Source organism: Chenopodium album, chromosome 20 (genome assembly GCF_948465745.1).
Source record: "Chenopodium album chromosome 20, dcCheAlbu1.1, whole genome shotgun sequence".
NCBI classification, from domain to species: Eukaryota; Viridiplantae; Streptophyta; class Magnoliopsida; order Caryophyllales; family Amaranthaceae; genus Chenopodium; species Chenopodium album.
The window spans coordinates 17,804,447-17,823,902 of NC_137853.1; the positions used below are offsets into that span (position 1 = coordinate 17,804,447).

Below are 19,456 nucleotides of genomic sequence, written 5' to 3' on the forward strand. Positions count from 1 at the left end.
TTCCATGTCTTTTAATTGTATCTCAATCTCAATTCTTCTTAGGACCCTTGTTCATATTTTAGAGCATTTATTACTTTTTTTTTTCCCTTAAGGACGAATTTATTGTGCTTACCAGCTTGTAGATTACTTTCCATCTTAATTGTACGAGTTCCCTTAAATATTATTTTTTCTTAAATAAGTCAACAACTTCATATAAACTCAAAAACTTTAGAGCACATGAAACTTCTAAGCCCATTATATAGCTTACAGCTCCTTGAATATTGCATGTGATATCACTAATTATTATTAGATCATAAAATTTCTCCAAGACACTTAGGGGGCGTTTGGTTCACGAAATATAGGTATGAGGTATTGGTTTCGAATGACTAAAACTCATACCATATGTTTGGTTGTCAAAAATATGAATTTCAAACCCATACATCAAACCCATGAGCTATGGGGTTTAGAAACTTTGGGGGGAAGATGGGTTTGGCTCATTCCATTCCCTTAGGTATCAAATAAAAGGAGAGAATAGTGAGATATTCCATTCCAGAATTAAACCAAACACATGGTATTAAGTATCAAGTTCCAACCCGATACCACCTTAACCCCAATCCTGATTCCAACCCCATACCACTCTGTGAACCAAACACCCCCTGAATAGGTGTGCACGAAGTTCTACCACAATACTGTGCTTTTCACTACAAGAAAAAAAAAAATCAAAGAGGGCAATATAAATTGATAAGGAGGGTGAGTTGTATTTTGCCTTATTAGTTTCTTTCAAAGAGGGCGAATTCATAATCGCCTCTTTATTATAAAGCAAAGAGGGCGAGTTTTACTTTCGTCTTTCTATTTCAAAGCAAACAGGGCGAATTTAATTTTTGTCTTCTTTTTCCGAGCAAAGTGGGCGAATTTTTGTTTTGCCCTCTAATTTAGATCGTCCTCTTAGATCTTATTTATTGTAGTGTTTACCACAATCCCCCAAAAAGATAGACCTTACCAGTTACAAGTATCTCAAAACTCCAGCAATCGTACGTAATGGGATCAATCGATTATCTCAATTTATTGCTAATTTTAATAACTAATGGGCTAATGGCAATGTCCTCATGCTCATCGCAGAGATCACCGACAAAAACGCCAAGTTGTAGGAGATAAATCTATTAAGTACTGTGGAAGTTAGGAAGAACAGGCTAAGAACTCTTACATAATTGCTGAAGTTAGAGATTAAACATATTTTAGTATACATAAATAACATAATTATATCCTTATTACATAGTTACATACTTGTATTTTTTTCAGTATGCATAGGAATTTTACACTGCCATAAGTTTATACAAGTTTCAGTTACCATTCATCTGCAGAGTAATAGCTAATCACCAAACACAACCAATACCCAAAAGTAACGCGTGTGATGGAAGTAGGTAATGGAAAGTTTCAAGAGGACCTATACTTAGTATGGAGTAGTAATATTTTTTAATAGCACGTATGACTGAGAGATGAGAATTTGACTCAAAATAAGAGCAATTTGAAATGAGAAGTACATGAATGTATTATTGATATATATACAAGTTCAAGCACTAGTCACATACAAGAGGAACGTGAACGTGAGGAATATATCTCTTACAACATAAGCGTTGAAAAATACTGCTCGAATTCTTGATCAATTGTAGGCTTCTGTCTACCTCTTTGCGCCTCTGCATCACAAACGAAATAATATCTTTAGAATGAAAAGTTCTAATTTCTCCGATCTCCACATATAGATTATAACCAAACATCTACCAGCTTTGAAATAAATTCTAACAGCAAATATATACTATCTTTTGAACCCAGAATAAACCTTTCTTTCCCTTATTTTTTGGGTGATGAGAAAGCCGGATCAAAATTCTACTAAATTATGATCAAGGCTTTAATCAAAGATGTCAATTAACTAGGTGTTGGATAGTGACCAAGTTAATTATTTCAAGATTTTCTCTTAAAAAGCAGGACTAAATTACCTCGATCAACAGTCCACTTATCCGATGATGGTATCCCACTGGAGGAAAGTAACCCTTCAAGCTGTTCAGAAACATGTTGCTTGCTGTCCTTGTAGTAATGTGTGCTGATGCACTCCTCCAGACAGTCAACATCATGCCACGAAGTATTATCTTGATGAGAAAAATGGTATTCTTCCATGCCATCGCCTTTGGTATTGATAAGTGTATTCTCCAGTGAAATGGAATCATTTTCAGATGTGATTGGCCTTGAATTAGCCCAGGAACTAGAAGCCTCATCATATGAATCTGTCTTTCGAATACCTGCATCAAAAATGACTTCCGTAGATGAATGTGAACCCCCAGCAAAGCTATTGCTGTCTTGAGTTGATTCAACCAGCATGTCAAGTACTTCTACATCCTCTTCATTCACTGTTTGTAATGATCCACATTCAGATCTGCTGTCAGCTACCTCACAACATACGTGCTTCGGTGCAGGCAGACCCAAGTCATCAGCAGCGACAGCTAGCTGCTTTCTTTTCTTCAAATTGGAGTCAACAAGTTTCATTTTTTTCAATTTAATGAAGCTCTGGATCGGATAAACAACCAAGAAAATTTAATAAGAATCCAAACATTTGCTAACTAAGCACAAGGAATGCATACCAAAAAAAGTTAATATTTGAGCCCAGATAATACTACAAATTCAAGCTGTGTAATCAACCAGCTACAAATATAATTGCCAGTTTGCAGTAACAAAAGTGTTTGCAAAGATAAAAGAACTTTCTTATCTATATATCACATCATGAGATCAAAAACCTTTATGCTTGCCATTTGTGTTATAGTCGTATTACGTCAAATTACTTTATAAACTAAATTAGTACATGGAATATGATCCAATATGATCCTATAAAGTTCACACTAATGGGAATAGCTTGTCCTCGATACAATATTACTCCATTCAGTCTTAGGCCCTCATGCTGGTCACAGAAACATTAGTATTTTTGTCAGGTTTTAGAAATGTAATGAACACTTGACAACCTTATTGGTTAAATTGATTTCACCAGCTTATTAGAAAAGTCTAATTTAATGGCCAATCCGGTTTCACAACTAAAAACTTGACATCTGATATCTTAGGGCTTGTTTGGCATTGTTTTCTGATTTTTGTTTTTTTTAAAACAAAAAACCAAAAACAGGAAACAAGAAAAAGGTGTTTCCACTTTTCTGTTATCAGTTTTCAAAATTATCATGATTTTAATAAGTTTGACTAATTTTGTTTCATAATATGACTTATATCATGTGAGTTTGAAAACCAAAAAACAGAAAACCACAGCAATGCCAAACGAACCCTTAACTTCTAAAAATGTGGATACATCTATATATAAGATGAAAACAAAGTTTCAGATTTCAAAAGTGAGGGAAGAACCTGCTACAAGCCTGAAAAACAGATCCCGAATCCGGATTCGCCAAAGAATGAATAGGGTAGAACACCAAAAAAAAAAAAAAAACAAGCCTAAAAAACAGAACCCAGTATTCTGAAGTGACAATGACTCTCCAACATGGTTATGACTTATGAGGCTATGACTATAAGATTAAATGCAAATTAACTTGCTAAAACGTGTTTTAGTCTTATAAAATTCACATTTGGCTCAATAATTAGGACAATTCCTAAGTAGAATTTGCCTGCTCAGACATTCTATCAGATGGACTAGTATTCAAAGAGTTAGAATCAGAACTTTACAACCTTTAACTGGTCTATTGAAATTAGAGTATTTAAAATTTACAATGAATTAATAAGAACAGCTATTTTGAAATAGCTTGAGGAGAATGTACAGCACCTCCCTTAGGTAGTACCAGACTAGCAGGTAAAAATGACAGCATTTACCTGCAGCCGCGAGACGGCATTCAGGCACCTTGAGTAATTTCATCAGCTCGTGGTTACTCTAACAGCTAACACCAAGTTCCTAAACTTTAAATCATGATAAAAATTATTCCATGACATTAAAATTTTATCATTGGAAATTGTTAGTTTCTATGAATAGAAACAATGACAGTTATTGGTAAACATGATCTAATACCACTATCAGAGCAGAGGGTATCTTCAAAAATCATCAAAGCATCCGAAAATTATACATAGCAAATCCAGTTTTAATCAAATTGAACTGTTAAGTTTAGAACCCATCAACCAAAACAATAATAACTACAACAAGTCAACAACAACAAACATTGAGAAACAAAAGAAAAATTACAACCAAGCAAACAAATAAAAAAAAAAGTAAAAACCCCAAATAAATTATGAAATAAAAAACAAAAAGTTTGTTGAACCTGTATGACTTTGACTATGCTTCAACTGAATATGAAGAATGGAAAGAAGTTGGAATTTGATTAGTGGTGAGAAAGTGATCTAGCTAGTAGAACAAGAAAGGGTAAATCAGAGAGGTGTGAGCTAGTTTGTCCATGGTTGAAGAATAGAAAGAAGAAGTGAGGGGAAAAAGGAAAGTGGGTATTTAAATGAAAGAATATAATAATAGTATAAAGTATGACAGATAGATGGCCATAACTTCCATAAGACAACTCCAAAATAGTAAGGGAAAGGTAATGTGACTTTTTCGGATGATTCCTTCAATACATCATGGGAATACTGATACGGATAACTAATCTATTCATCTCCCAATTTTTTTTTTTTTTTTTTTGTTTTTTTTTTTTTTTTTTTTTTGATTTATCTCATGGCCCGTTGGGTTACGCTATGTTATCCTAACTTTTAAAATAATTATGTTTTATAAAATATTTATCAAATTATTTGCCATTATTAATGTTAGTTGTGTCTCTTATATATAGAACTCTTAAAAATAGTGTGAAAACATTCCTACCCCTAAAAAAATTTTGTTTACATATTTTCCCTTATTAATGTTACTAAAGTTAAGACATAAAATCAAACTAAAAAAGATTTTTAGACATGCATCGCGCACATTAGCTACCTATGAAAAATTTACCAAGTGAGGAAACGAGGATAATCTTTTCGTGAAGAGGTGTCAAAATCACACTGTTGAAGCTTAAGAGGTTTTGATGATGATGAGTATAAACAAACTTCAACTAATGCGATTTCTCTAAGTGTTGAATTAGAACAGGTGAATTAGACTTTGAAAGTGGAAGTATAACCTATTTATGAAGACTCAAGGAGATACAAAATAAAGATAAAAAGAATTGAAGAAGAATTCTGTTTTGGGTAAAAATACCCCGCCACGTGGTCCAATGAGAATCGGACGTGTGTCCACCCAGAATTGATCCAAATTGGACCACTAGCATGATGACACGTGGACCCCCATTGTCAAGAGAAGGAATTGCGGCCTTCAGGCCGAAGGTCGCAATTCCCCAGAAAAGCCGTCATAAGGACAGCCCACCAAATTTAGGTCACCTAACCTACGTAAGGGCACAATTCCCAACGACCCTATAAATAGGGAGAGATTCCCCATTATGGGGACACATTCAATCATTTATTACCTCACATCTACATTTCTCTCACATCAGAGAAAACACCTGATCTTGGGATCTGTAAAGATATCACTTTTATCTTTTTCCGCACTTTTTACTCACTCTTACGAATTCTAATTTGATCGTCGGAGGCGGAACTCCTACCAACCCGTGTTTCCGTTGTTTTGCAGGTCGGATTGCGTCGAACAAATCTTGTAATTGTAACACATCCAAGGGACCAAAAACATCCAAAACATTTGGCGCCGTCTGTGGGGAGAGTACCTCAAAGATGGTTCAAGTGTCTGTACCACCTCCTGATCCCAACAATCTACAACCGGTTATTCAACCGGGCAACTCAAACATCCCTCAGCCGGAGGTCTTCACTGACCAGAAGTTTGATGATGACGATGTGGAGACGTATGTGGCCGAGGATGGCTCATTCATCTTCAAATACATCTGTTCCAAGGACCAACTGGAATGGCCTGCAACCTAGGCGGGTCCAAGCAGACCGTCTGGGAGGCTAGCTAGAAGGGGAAACCCAGACGGCCAGAGGATCAGCCCCAGCCACTCGGGACGACCTCATGAAATTCATGACTAGTTTCAAGGGTGAAATCAAGGATCTGATCAACAAGAACAAGGCTGGCTCTGGCAAGAGTTAGTCGGCAAAGAAGACTCCTCAAGCTGAGGGGAGGAAGCTAGTCAGGGACAGGCGGCCAACTCCACATCCCAAGGAGAAGGCGGTCACAACCCTTGACTGGACACAGATTCTTCTACCAAAGGGTCTGCAAAGGAACACCCGGCATGATCAGCCGGGTGGAAGTAAAAATCAGCCTCCGACGCTTGGCATATCATTGAGCGAAGGAGAGAATAACAACTTTCTGAGTCAGCCTCTACCTCGAGCTTTCTATACATCTTCAAAGAAACTTCAGTGAGGAACTCACTGTCCTTGCATGAGAGCCGAACAGGCGGCAAGTCCGTTCGCATTGTCCCTCACATGATCGGGCAAGCCCCGTATGCCCCTTAGGCACCATATGGTCAATATGATAACTTTCAATACATGCAGCCGTCCTACTAAGGTCAGGCGGCATAGAACAATGTCCAGCCACTAGACTGGCAGCTCCGACTGCTCAGACTTGGTGAACCACCTTCTGCGTTTACCAGGGAGATAATCGAGGCGGCTCAGCCGTCTAAGGTTAAGAATGTGTTGGTTGGTACTTATGATGGTACCGCCCAACCCAAAGACCACCTCATGGCATACACTAACCTCATGTATTTACAGGGGTTGGATGATGCTACGTGGTGCCGCTGTTTCCGGCTACATTGAAGGGCATCGCGCAACAATAGTTTGGCAATCTGCCAGCCGTATCTATTGATAGCTTCAAGAAGCTGGCCTTCTTGTTTGCTTCCAAAACTTCTCCATGAACATCCTTGCAAAGAAAACAAGTATTGACTTGAGCACCATTAAGCAGGGGGAGTAGGAGGGACTCCGCTCGTATGTCAGACGGTTCAACCTAACCTGAATTCAAATTCAGGGACTGTCTGACGACGTAGCATTCACAGACTTCTTTAAGGGTTTGAAGGACGGGTCGACCTTTAAGTTCGACCTCGTCAGGAAAGTGGCATTCACCTTACAGGCGGCACTGAGGGAGGCAGCAAGCTTTATACAAGCAACCGACCTCTACTCGTCTGGTAATCAGTCGGACTCAAAGAAGTCCGACAAACAAAAAGACAATCGGCCTACTCAGCCGGTAAAGAATAAAGAAGAGAGGAAGAAGAGAAAAGAAGTATGGGCGGTTAATGATTCAGACCAACCGTCCTTGAAGAAAAAGAAGGAGTTTAAACCGTACGTCCCCAAGTACGAGTTTAACAAAGACTCCAACTCCATCTTCATGGAGATCAAGGATCGGCTAACCCTTGAGAAGTCGAATCCTATGAAGAGTTCCGTCCAGTCTCAGAACAAAAATAAATTCTGCTAATTCCATGAAAAAGTGGGCTATGACACCAACGACTGCTTCTGTCTCCAGCGAGCGTTGAACCGTCTGGCTGACAAAGGGATGTTGAAATCTTACATCTCCAAGTCAAAGGGGAATAAGAAGAATCCGGGGAAATTGACAAAGACTCTCCAGCCTACTAGTAGCTCGGACACTGACAAAGATCCAGTCTACACCATAGTAGGAGGATTCTCATGTGGTGGCCCTACCATCCGTGGCACCGAGAGCCATCTGAAGAAGATGGACACGATTGTTGATGAAGAGCAGGCGTCTGCCAGTAGTACCTTCCTAGACGTCCTGATCACTGAGAAGGACAAGGGTAGTGTTCGTCGTCCGCATGACGATCTGGTCGTCATTGAATGTATGGTAGCCAACCAACTGGTTGGTCGGATCCTTATAGACACCGGTGGCTCTTCGGACATCATCAGCTATAAGTTCTTGCAAAAACTCAAGTATAAGCCCAGCAGCATGCACCCAGTTACCCACCCCTTAGTTGGCTTTGGGGGTGGAATCGGGTACCCAGTCGGCCGAATTGACTTACCCATCCGGGTGGGAGAAAAAGGAGAAGGGCGGCACTTAGTCGTCAAGTTCTTAGTAGTTGATGAGTTGACCGCCAACAACATCATTTTGGGTCGTCCAACTCTGAACGAGTCCAAGGCTATTATCATCCCTTCCCTCATGCTGTTGAAATATGAGAGGGATGATGGTTCTGTTGGCTCCCTGAATGGGGATCAGAAAACAGCAAGGGAGTGCTACCTCTCAGCTGTTAAACCCACTGTGGCCCCAGACGATTAAGGGAAAGAACCAATAGACCTTGACAATAACAAAGACGTCAGCACAGCCCCACCAGCAGCCGAAAAGAAAAGAAAAGCTGGTCAGCTAGTGGAGGTGAAGAAGGAAAAGAAATAGCAATCATTGACCAGAGAACGGTCAGATGAGCTCCGTCCCCAGCCGGCTGGTGAGCACATTGATCTAGCTCTGGATGACAGCCGTCCGGAGCGTACTTTAAAGGTTGGGACCGCTGCTTATGCTAAGTTAGGTGCAGATTTGCACCTCATGTTAAAAGAATTCAAAGACATCTTTGCATTTGAAGTGGAAGAGATGCCAGGCGTCAACTCAGATCTCGCTGTCCACAAACTCGCCAGGGACCCAAAAAAGAAGCACATCCGGCAAAAGAAGAGAAATTACAGCAAGGAAAGAAGTCAGGCGGCAGCTGCCGAAGTTAAAAAGCTGCTAGACGCTGGGTTCATTCCGCCATGTAACTTCCCCGATTGGGTGGCGAATGTTGTGCTTGTAAAGAAGTCGAATGGTACCTAGCGCATGTGTGTTGACTACACGGATCTCAACGAGGCATGTCGAAAGGGCAGCTACCCGCTCCCCAAGATCGACAGCCTCGTCGACTCTACAGCAGGTCATGCCATGATGAGTTTCATGGATGCCTACTTCGGCTTCCATCAGATTCCCCTATGGAAAAAAGATCAAGAGAGACGGCCTTCGTCACTGATCAGGGGTTATTCTGCTGTACTGTGATGCCGTTTGGTTTGAAAAATGCGCTTGCTACCTTCAAACGAATGATTAACACAGTTTTCATGAATCAAATCGGAAGGAACGTGGAGGCGTACATTGATGATATGAGAGTCAAATCCAAGCTCCAGACGGATCATCTTGCTGATCTCTGAGAAACCTTCACCACACTCAGGTGACATAGGATTATGTTAAATCCCAAGAAATGCGTTTTGGTGTTGAGTCTGGGAAGTTTCTCGGATTCTTGATTGATCAAAGGGGGATAGAGGTTAACCCCCGAGAAGATAAAGGCGGTAATTGACATGAAGTCACCCCGCACCGTTAAGGAAGTTCAGAAACTAACTGGTTGCTTGGCAGCTTTGGTTAGATTTATCAGCCGGTCAGGTGACAAATGCCTTTATTTCTTCCAAGCAATTAGGAAGAAGACTAGATTTAAATAGGGGGATGATGCTGAGGTGGCCTTCCAAAAGTTGAAAGAACACTTGCACTCTTTGCCAAGGCTAGTCAGCCCTCTGCCCAAGCAGATGTTATTCAGGTATTTAGCCGTCTCAGATCATGCCCTCAGTGTTGTTCTCCTTGCAGAAAGAGACGGCATCTAGCTCCCAGTCTATTTCATTAGCCATGTTCTCAGATGTTGAGCTCCGGTACCCCATGGTTGAGAAATTTGGCCTCGCTCTTTACATGGCAGTGAAAAAGTTGAAACCATACTTCTTGGCACATCCGGTTGTAATATACACAGATCAACCTCTCAAGCGGCCAATGTTTACCTTGGAGTCATCTGGCAAAATGTTTAAATGTGCTATTGAAATACAAAGTCTTGAAATCACTTACGAACCATGAAAGGCGGTGAAGGGTCAGGCGTTTGCCGACTTCATTGTTTAAATGACTCGACCGATTCCTCTGGATCATCTTGATCAGGTTTGGAAAGTGTACGTGGACGGGACCTCCACAAAGAATGGCTGTGGTGCAGGCGTTATCTATGAGTCTCATGAAGGAGACAAGTTTGAGTATGCACTACGATTCAAGTTTCAGGCCTCAAACAATGAGGCAGAATATGAGGCCCTACTAGCCGGCATCCGCATGTGTAAAGTGGCTGGAGCAAAGAAAATTGACGCCTATTCTGATTCTCAGTTGGTCGCTAGCTAGTATGACGGTGTGTATGAAGCAACCCATCCGGCTATGATCAAATATCTTCAGGCAATCAAAGAAGAGGCTGGGACACTTGAAGAATTTCATTTAAGTCAAGTGCCCAAATCTGGCAACAACCAGGCGGATGCCTTATCCAAATTGGCTACTTCCGCGTGTTGTGATACTCCTCGGTCAGTCTTTTAGGAGGTTCTAGAAAAGAGAAGCATATATGAAGAGCCCATTGGAATCCTTGACCGAAGCTCTACTGATGAGTGTCATTTATGGCACTCAATTGGGTCTTTTTAGAATGAATTTCGTGCTATTTCATAGCTTTTTTCTTTAGTTTTCCTTAGTTATATTCCTTATTCCTTTAATTTGTGCTTTTCTTAGTTAGTTTTCTATTTTTATGCATTTCTTGGTTTATTTAGTCTTTTTCCCTTTCATTTGCTTGCTTTTGTTCATTTTTCCGGTTATGATCGTTATCCATGGATTCCCGAGTTCCCTTCTCAAGTTTTACATCAATAGAGATGCCTTAGACCTTCCATTTGAAGCTTAAGAGTGTAGGAATTCAAGTGCCAAGTCTTCTGGTTCGTGCTTGCAAGCGGTGGGGGCACCATTCTTGGTGTTGAACCCATCGTCGGAGGTATTTAAAGACTGCCACCTTTGGTGTTCATCATCATCATCAAGTGGAGCGCACGAGGAAGAGCATGATTGAGAGAGAAGGAAGCTGCCCTGCTCCCAGGCGCGGGCGCGCACGACCATGGTACGACCGCGCGGCCTGGTGGCTCGGGCGCGCCTCCTGTGCCCCCTGTTCCATAACCATTTTTCCGCGGCCACGCTTTCCTTTGGTTGCAACTGTGCCTTTCCGGGTTTCTTTTAGACAATATATTTAACTTCCTTTTGTAACTTTCCTATATATAGTTTTTCCTTCTATTTGTAGAGAGGAAAGATTTAGAAGGAATTAGAATTAGATTTAGGTTTGATTTTCTTAGAGAGAAAAACTCTAGTTCTTAGATTTTTAGAGAGAGAAACTTGAAGATTGATGGTTGATGATTGAAGATAGCTACATTTCCTTTGATTTTGATCAAGTTTGTAAGGATTTCCTTTACTTTTATTCAATCTTTAGTTTTGATTTCAATTGTTTTGTTAATTGCTCAAGTTATTAATTGTTTGATTGAATTAGTTTGATTTCAATTGATGATGATGATGAATTTGTTGGTAGATTTAGCTTTGATTTTGATTTTCTTGGTGGATTGTGAGTAGTTTATTTGCTACGGTGATGGTGAAGTTGTAGACACCCATTTGTGTCTCCCCAAAACCAAACCCAGTGATGAATGCCTTTCACGTCGAACCGTAGTCGAATGAGGTGAAAGTGTTTGAAAGTCAAGTGTTGCGGTTTAGTTTTATTTTAAAATTCTCTTCTCTCTGTTTTCGAAAATAACTCTATTTATTTAAAAATAGCCAAACCAGTTTAGTTTGGTCCATAATTAAGGTCCAATAATAGTGTAGTTGGATGGGGCTCGAAGAGACCTTTCCAACAATATATTATAAGCCCAATTCCGATGAATATTGAGGAAGTTATGGCCAAAATACTAAACTGGGCCCGGTTAATTATTTACATACGGCCCAAAGATCTAGAGGAGGGCCCAATGTTAATTATTATTCCTAAAATTATTAGGATTAATTATAACTTTCTGGAAGTTTCTAGAAGGTTCCTTTTAATTCTAATATTGTTAGATTTAATAATTATTTATTTTAAAGTGGACTTTTATTTGGAATAAAATATTGTTATTATTATTTTAATATCATTATTATTATTTTTATTATCTTTGAAAATACGTTTTTTTTATCTTATGTACAGATTCCGTAGATCAAGTTGATTAAAGATCGAATTCCGCGTGGAAAAACGCGCCTAAGCCAGGCTGTCGCCTCGCGACAGAGTGGATTCCTGGCAACAGCATGTAGTTTTATTCCTTATCAAATTCTATACTTTTCCGGACTATTTTCTTATAAATAGGGTCCCAAAACCTCCGTTTTCATTCATCAATTCTAACTATCAATTCTCTCATCTAGGATTACTTAATTCTTATTCTTTCTTTCTCTTTCTAAACCAACCTTTTTACAAAATACAATATTCCGCATTCACAAGACTTCGAATCTCTTAGCCAAGTTCGAAGTTGCCTTCGCCCTAGACGTGTAAGGTTTGATATTTTCTGAGGGTTTGGTCCAAAACTAGTCAAAACTTTGTTTAATTTGATTTCAATTTAATTATTTAGTTATTCTTTATTATTTTCATTGAAGTTTACTAACTTGTGTATTTTGTTATTAGAAAGAGGTACGAGGCTTCAAAGTAAGTAGATTAGCTTATTCCTTATTTTATTAACAATGTAGAAAGCATGCTTATTATTGTTTAATATTCCGAGTATCATGTTAGGATGCTTTTAATGCTTTCTAGTATCATGTTAGGATGTTATTTTATGCTTTCTAGTGTCATGTTTAGGGTGCCTTTACTCTTTTCTAATATTGTGATAGCATGTTAGCACCAAGTTAGGTCTAAAGCTTTGATCTTTATTGTTTAGTGACATGCTAGGATTTGTTATTAATCTTGTTAGTATCATGCCTAGGATCTTGCTATTATATTTAAGCTTTATTATTAACATGATGATTATAATTATTATTAATATTGTTTATTATTATGTTGCTTGATATTATATATTATTGTTATTGCTTGATCACACCTTTTATGCATGTTAAAGGAAATTTGTACTTGAAATCACGCTTAATAAGATAATTAATAATTTAGTTTAGGCTAATGTGATTTTAACTCAAGTGCTCGCCAATAATAGTGTTATTTGTGCATTAATATTCAACCAACATAGATAAACAGGTTAGGTTCAATATAATGTTTGTATGTTATTCGAAAAGCGCACATGAATACGAGCAGAACAAAGTAGAGGCCTATTTTATAGGGCGGGTCCTTTCTTTTGTAGATTGGATTCGTACCCTCATCCCCGAACCCTGTTTGGTTCAAGACCTTATGGAGTTGATGGTCCTTTTGGATTGTCTTTTGGGTTTACAAGTTCCTAAAACTTGTTGGCGACTCTTTTGCTCTCTTTTCTTTCCCTTTGGAACGCCACCATACTTTAGTGTATGATCACAGTGGGGTTCAAGTTTGGGATCATAGTGCTTGAAATATTCCCTACAGTTTTTGGCGACTCAACTGGGCAGGATTTCTATTTATATTCCTGAAATTTATTTTGGCAATTATTTAGAATGAGCGGATGAGACTCGAAAAATTCAAAGTATTTCATGTGCATAATTTGATTAACATTATTGTCATATGCATAAAAAGGTTCTCATTGGATAGACCAATGAGTCAAAACATAGGATTTTTACACGTAGGAAATTTGAGAAATATCTTTCATGACTAGAATCGAAAAAACGCTACGAAATCTGGAAAATTCTAAGAACACAGACACTTGCCAAGGCATGTAGGAACTAGCGTCTAGAAAACAGGGCTTGTCGCTTGTAAAGAGCTTCTGTCGCCTGGCGACAGTTCTGTCACTTGGCGACAGAGGTTCTTTTGCGGCGACAGTCCCTGTAGTCTGGCGCCAAGTTCTTTCAATACCGATCCAGGGATCTGCCTTCTTGTTTTGACCATTTCTAGTACCGTTGGCACGATTCTACTTATTGATTGAGTCCTTTTCTCACTTTTCTGAACCCATATATGTTTAACATATGGACATAACCCTCTGGGGGTTCCTGCTTCACCTGCCCAATTGAATATCCACTATATGTGCAACAACGGGTACGTGCAAAGTTTGTGAATCCACCAAATAATGGAGTCGAGTTCGATTTCATCACGAACTCGCGGGGTCCCGTCCATTCGCACCAACCCTCACGGTAGGCTTGTGTGCAATGCATACAGACTCATAACCATGGACCTTTTTGACTTAACCCATATCCTTGAACTTTAGAGAACTAGAGCCATGGTTAGGTTGCAAACTCATTGCATTATATTGTGACTATGTGAACTACTTGTGCATCCTTGTTTGTGCATACTATATATGTGTTAACCGTTTGTTTGACTTGTGATTAAGACTAAATAAATTGACTAATGACTAAAAGGACTTTGTCTAACAATTATTAATCTCGAATTAATTAAAGGCTAATAAATTAATCAACTTGACTTAGTACGACTTTAGGCATGTCCACTTAGAGTAAAATTACTGGAAACAGTCCAGATTGATGTTTCAGCAATGGCACAGAAATTTGGGCTGTGGCGCCTAGGGATGGCAACGGGTCGGATCTGGACCGGGTCCGGATGGACCCGGATCCAGATCCGTTTTTGTATCTAGGATCCAGATCCGACCCGGATCCGTCGGGTCTGGAAAATGAAGACCCGGATCCAGATCCGACGGGTCCACGGATCCGGGTCCAATATATTTTGCCTAATTTTTTGCAATAAATGTAATGTTTGGGTCAAAAAATTTATTTTAAACTTTCGTTGGGGGGTTATTAATTTCAACCTTAATTAATGTTATACACCTAATCTAAAAACACAAAGTAACTTACTTATACACTTATTTTTTGTAATAAAAATTATAAACAACGAAAAAGTACAATACTACATATACGATGATATATTCAATATGAGCATTTTAAATAAAGAAACAAACAAATTTTTTTTTTTAAATATGTAAAATAAAAAACGGGTAAACGGATCTGGATCCGGGTCTGGGGCCAGACCCGGATCCAGATCCGTTTTTGTCAGCAGGACCCGGATCCGACCCAGATCCGTTGGGTCCAAAATTTAAAGACCTAGATCCGTGAAAAACGGATCTGGATCCACGGATCCGGGTCGGGTCCAGATCCATTGCCATCCCTAGTGGCGCCGCTGTTTAGTGTTTGTCGCCTGGCGACAGTTCTGTCGTTTGGCGACAGGCTTTAAACAGTGGCGAAAGTCCTGTTGTTTTAGCGACAGTCCAGTTTCTTGCTCGAGTTATCACGACGAGTTTAATTAAACAGTCTACTAATCAATTTACCGATTTATTAATGGTTTAAACCACGTCCAAGTCTTTAATTGAGTTTAGGCACTTAAAGTCCAATGGTCATACACAAAGAGTCAAAGCATGTCATTCACACACATTCATAAAGCACACACATAACATGTTTGTCACACTATGACCATGTCTAGAGAGTCTTGCATGTGTGTTTTCCGTCATTTTTTTTAGGGGGGTAAGTCGGATATTAATCCACCAATTTAAAACTTCATTAAATCTTCCCTTAAAATATATACCCTATTTTTGCCGTTTCTTTTTAATTTTAAACCATAAAGTCAAGTCAATTAGAATCGAGTATTAAAACAAATATGGTTTAACTTACAGCGCGTGGACAAGAAAGGAAGGGCGTTTAATCAAGGACAACACCTTCGTGCAAATCTTACTTTTTGACAAACCGGTTAGTAGGAAAAGGAAAGCTAAGAAGACAATGGCTAGTTAAGAAGAGCTTAATGAAGTCAAGGGAGAGGTAGCCAACTTGGCTGAAACATTGAAAAACTTAACTCTGCAAATAAAGTGACCCTGCGAGACAAAAACAAATGGACCTAATCCAGGAAAGCTTGGGCAAGCTGTCCAACGACTTTAGATTCCAAGGGATTACCTCACAAGGGGTCTCGGTGGATAAGGACCTTCTCCCGCAGAAGTTCAATCCCAACGACATCCCTAAATTTAAGGCTATGGATAACCCTTACTTTCATTTAAGAGCATTTGAAACTATAATGAATATTAAGGGGATAGATAAGAAAGATTTTCATTCGGTATTTTCTTTGTCTTTAGAAGCTGTATGTCAACAGTGGTACTTTTCACTTGATAAAGAAAAGACCTTTAGTTGGGAGTCTATTGTAAGTGCTTTCATTGAAAGATATAAATGCAATATTCAAATTGAAACTGATCATAGGGAGCTTGAAATTCTAAAGCAGAAAGAAAATGAAGGTTTCACTTCCTTCTTTAATAAATGGAGGGAAACCACTGCAAAAATGGTTAAAGTACCTAGTGAAAAAGAATCTGTCAGGATGTTCATTAAGAACCTCCAAGAAAAATATTCTAAGCATCTTAGGTACCAAAGCAATCTGCACACCTTTAAGGCCGTCTATGATATTGGTATTAATATTGAAGATGACCTAGCCAAACAAAAAGCTGCTAACAATAATTCCAACAGTGGCTGGAAGGGTAAGAAGAACGACAATCCTTCTTCATCTAAATCCACCCACTCAAACAACGTTAGCACCTTTAATTTGAATGAGGTCCTAGCCATGAACAACAATCAAGGACAAAAGAAACCATTTAGGAAGAACTATACTCCTATTGGTATGAGTTATGACACCGCGTTTGACCGTCTACACGCAAAAGGTCTCATAACTCCTATTGGACCATTTGGGGACCCACCTGTCGAAAGGAGAACGGCTAGCTGGAACCCAAATGCACATTGTAAGTATCATCAAGGCAGGGGCCATCTTACGGAAAATTGTTGGAGGCTAAAGGAAGCCATTCAAGACTTGATTGATAGTAACAAGCTTCTGTTGCCCCTTGCAAGTAAGAAGCCAAATATCAACACCGCACCACTGTCGGATTCCTTGGCTATTTCTGACGAAGAAAATCAAATTGATCCATCTAGTCTCATAGAACCTATTGAGACTATTGAAGAAGAAATCTTCGAAGATGCCGTCGATTCTCATGACCAAGAACCTGCAACTATACAGGACGTCTATGTATTAACACTAGTATTGTCGGAAATGTACCGGTTGTTGTTCCAAACCTATGAGGCTTTAAAAGAGAAAAATGAGTTGCTCAAGAGTAGACCTCCACCCAAGGAGAAGAAACCCTTTTCTCTCCAAGTAATTGACACTCCCAGAAAAAATAACAAACATTATACTCCAATTGGGACGTCATATGCTAACATGTTCAAAATGCTCTCCGAGAATGGTAAAATCCAACCTCTCGAACCGAGACCATTTGAGTCATTAAAAAGGATGGACAAATATTATTGTTTATACCATCAATCAGGGGGACATACAATAGAGAATTGCTTTAAGTTCAAAGAGTTGGTTCAACGATTGATTGATGATAAGAAACTGGTTCAACTCCCACAGGATGCTGCAATCAATGGAGTGTGGGACAGTGATGATGAGGATGTCTACCTCAAAGATATCGAAGAAACTCCGCTATCAACAATATACCCAGTAAGTGACATTTGGAACGAGGAAGATTCGCCCATAGATGTCCTCACCAGGTCCGGGAGAATGCAACCTCCCATTTCAACACAACCTATGCCCACCATCCAACAAATTCCCATACCAATCATAGAAGACAACGATGTTGTCAAACAACTAAAAAAGACTAAGGTTGAAATGAATGTATGGAAGCTCTTAGCCACATCCCGAGAGCATAGAGTTGCAGTCATGGATGCCTTGGCTAAAGTAGGCATAGATTCGGACACCACTCCTGAGGGACTAGCTAACTTCCTCACGAGTGATCTTCTAAGTCCGATCAACTTGGTTACTTTTTCGGATAAGGATTTAGGTGACAAACACAATAAGGCTCTAAACCTCACAGTAATATGTAAGAGGATGAATGTTCCTATGACCCTTGTGGATAATGGTTCGGCAATCAATGTTTGCCCACTTAGGACTGCAAGAATGTTAGGAATAAGAGATGAGGATTTGTCCCCATCAACTCAAGGAATAAGGGCTTATGATAACTCACGCCGTCAAGCATTAGGAACAATCACCATGAACATAACGGCGGGTGCAATTGAACATGCCACTACGCTCCAAGTAGTGGACATTAAAGCATCTTTCAACTTGCTATTGGGACGCCCTTGGCTTCATGATCTAAAGGCCGTCCCTTCATCTCTTCACCAACAAGTGAAAGCCATAGTTGGAGGAATTCCAATCACCATCAATGCTTCATCTATGAGGATCAAAACAGTGGAAAATCCACTAATCAATGTAGAGCACGACGAAAATGATGAAGATTTGTGGGGCTTTAACGAGGAGGTCTCCTTAATAGAGGAAGATGAAAGGACCCCTCTTCATTACGACCTCCACTCAAACATGGTAACTAATGCTATTCTAAGAATACAAGGACACATTCCTGGAATGACTTTAGGAAAGAAGAAAAGAATAGCTAAGCATATGGGATTACCTGGCCTCCCTAAGTTGGATAATTTCAGACTTGGTTTTGAACCAACTCGCGAAGATCTTAAGCGGGCCCAGGAAAAGTCAAGAGCACGAAAGAATGCTCGTACGCAAAAGAGGGAAATACCCATGGATCAATATCCTCTCACTCTAAATGGACAATTTATAAGAGAAGGAGAGGATTACCCTTGTCATGAATTTCCTGAACCTTTCGTTGTAAATGGCATAAGACAACCAGGGTTCGAGATCTTTTTGGATTGTTACTTCCTAGATGAAATCCCAACTCCAATTTATAAGGAGAAAGCACCCCCTTGCTTTGACTTTAACGTCATGGGACTCCTCTTTGGAAGAGAAAAGAATGAGCCAAGATATGTGGAAGACAACTCTTCACTCATTCAAATGGTCCTTCAAAGTGAAAACTTTGATCCCTCGATATTCATCACTCCAATAGAAGATCAAGAGCGAGGATGGCGCAAAACAGTGAAGGTGACCACTACAAATGGAAGGAAGATTTCAGTAACTACAGGACAAGGGCCAATGTTCGAAGAATCGTCTGAGTCAGAGTCCGAGTTAGAGTCTTCCCCTATCGAGTCTTCCAAATCCTTAGTTGTAGCACCCCCACCTTCTATTTCTACTCCTAGGATAGTTAGCAATCAAGTCCCAACGGACATTTCTCTATTCGATGTAATGATTTCAGAATTCAATAATATGTCTTCTTCCCCTTATTCCTCTTGCTTTTCTTTATCTAAAGATGACGAGCATTGCTTAACTAATGATGAAAATGACAAAGAAATAATTAAAGCAATGGAAACACTTGAAAACAAAACTTCTATAATTGAGGATACAGAAACGGTTGACATCTCAAAAGATCCAACCATTAAAAGAGAAGTTAAAATCGGACTAACATTAAGTAAAGATGAAAGAACCGATTTAATTAATCTACTTAAAGAGTTTATTGATGTATTCGCTTGGTCATACGAAGATATGCCAGGCATTAATAGAGAGATAGCTCAACACACAATACCATTAATTCCAGGAATGAAACCTGTAAAACAAAAGTTACGTCGAATGAAACCCGACGTGGCTCTAAAAATAAAAGAAGAAGTACAAAAACAAATAACTGCAGGTTTTATTAGGGTATCTAAATACCCCGAATGGGTCGCCAATGTCGTCCCAGTTCCGAAAAAAGATGGTAGAGT

At 39.3% G+C, this 19,456-nt stretch overlaps 1 protein-coding gene across 2 annotated transcripts; it reads right to left on the reverse strand.

The window, feature by feature from the left end:
- Nucleotides 1–1,517: 1,517 nt before the first annotated feature.
- Nucleotides 1,518–4,509, reverse strand: FHL (far-red-elongated hypocotyl1-like protein). Of its 2 annotated transcripts, none has more exons than XM_081655115.1 (3): nucleotides 4,272–4,509; nucleotides 1,974–2,538; nucleotides 1,518–1,673 (listed from the first exon to the last, which is right to left on the reverse strand). In XM_081655115.1, exons 2-3 carry the CDS (start codon nucleotides 2,515–2,517, stop codon nucleotides 1,600–1,602), a joined length of 618 nt encoding a protein of 205 aa, XP_081511241.1. In that variant the 5' UTR covers nucleotides 2,518–2,538; nucleotides 4,272–4,509; the 3' UTR covers nucleotides 1,518–1,599. The 2 variants fall into 2 exon arrangements, with proteins under 2 accessions (XP_081511241.1, XP_081511242.1); XM_081655116.1 differs by lacking the exon at nucleotides 4,272–4,509 and adding an exon at nucleotides 3,832–4,218.
- Between the last annotated feature and the right edge of the window lie 14,947 nt (nucleotides 4,510–19,456).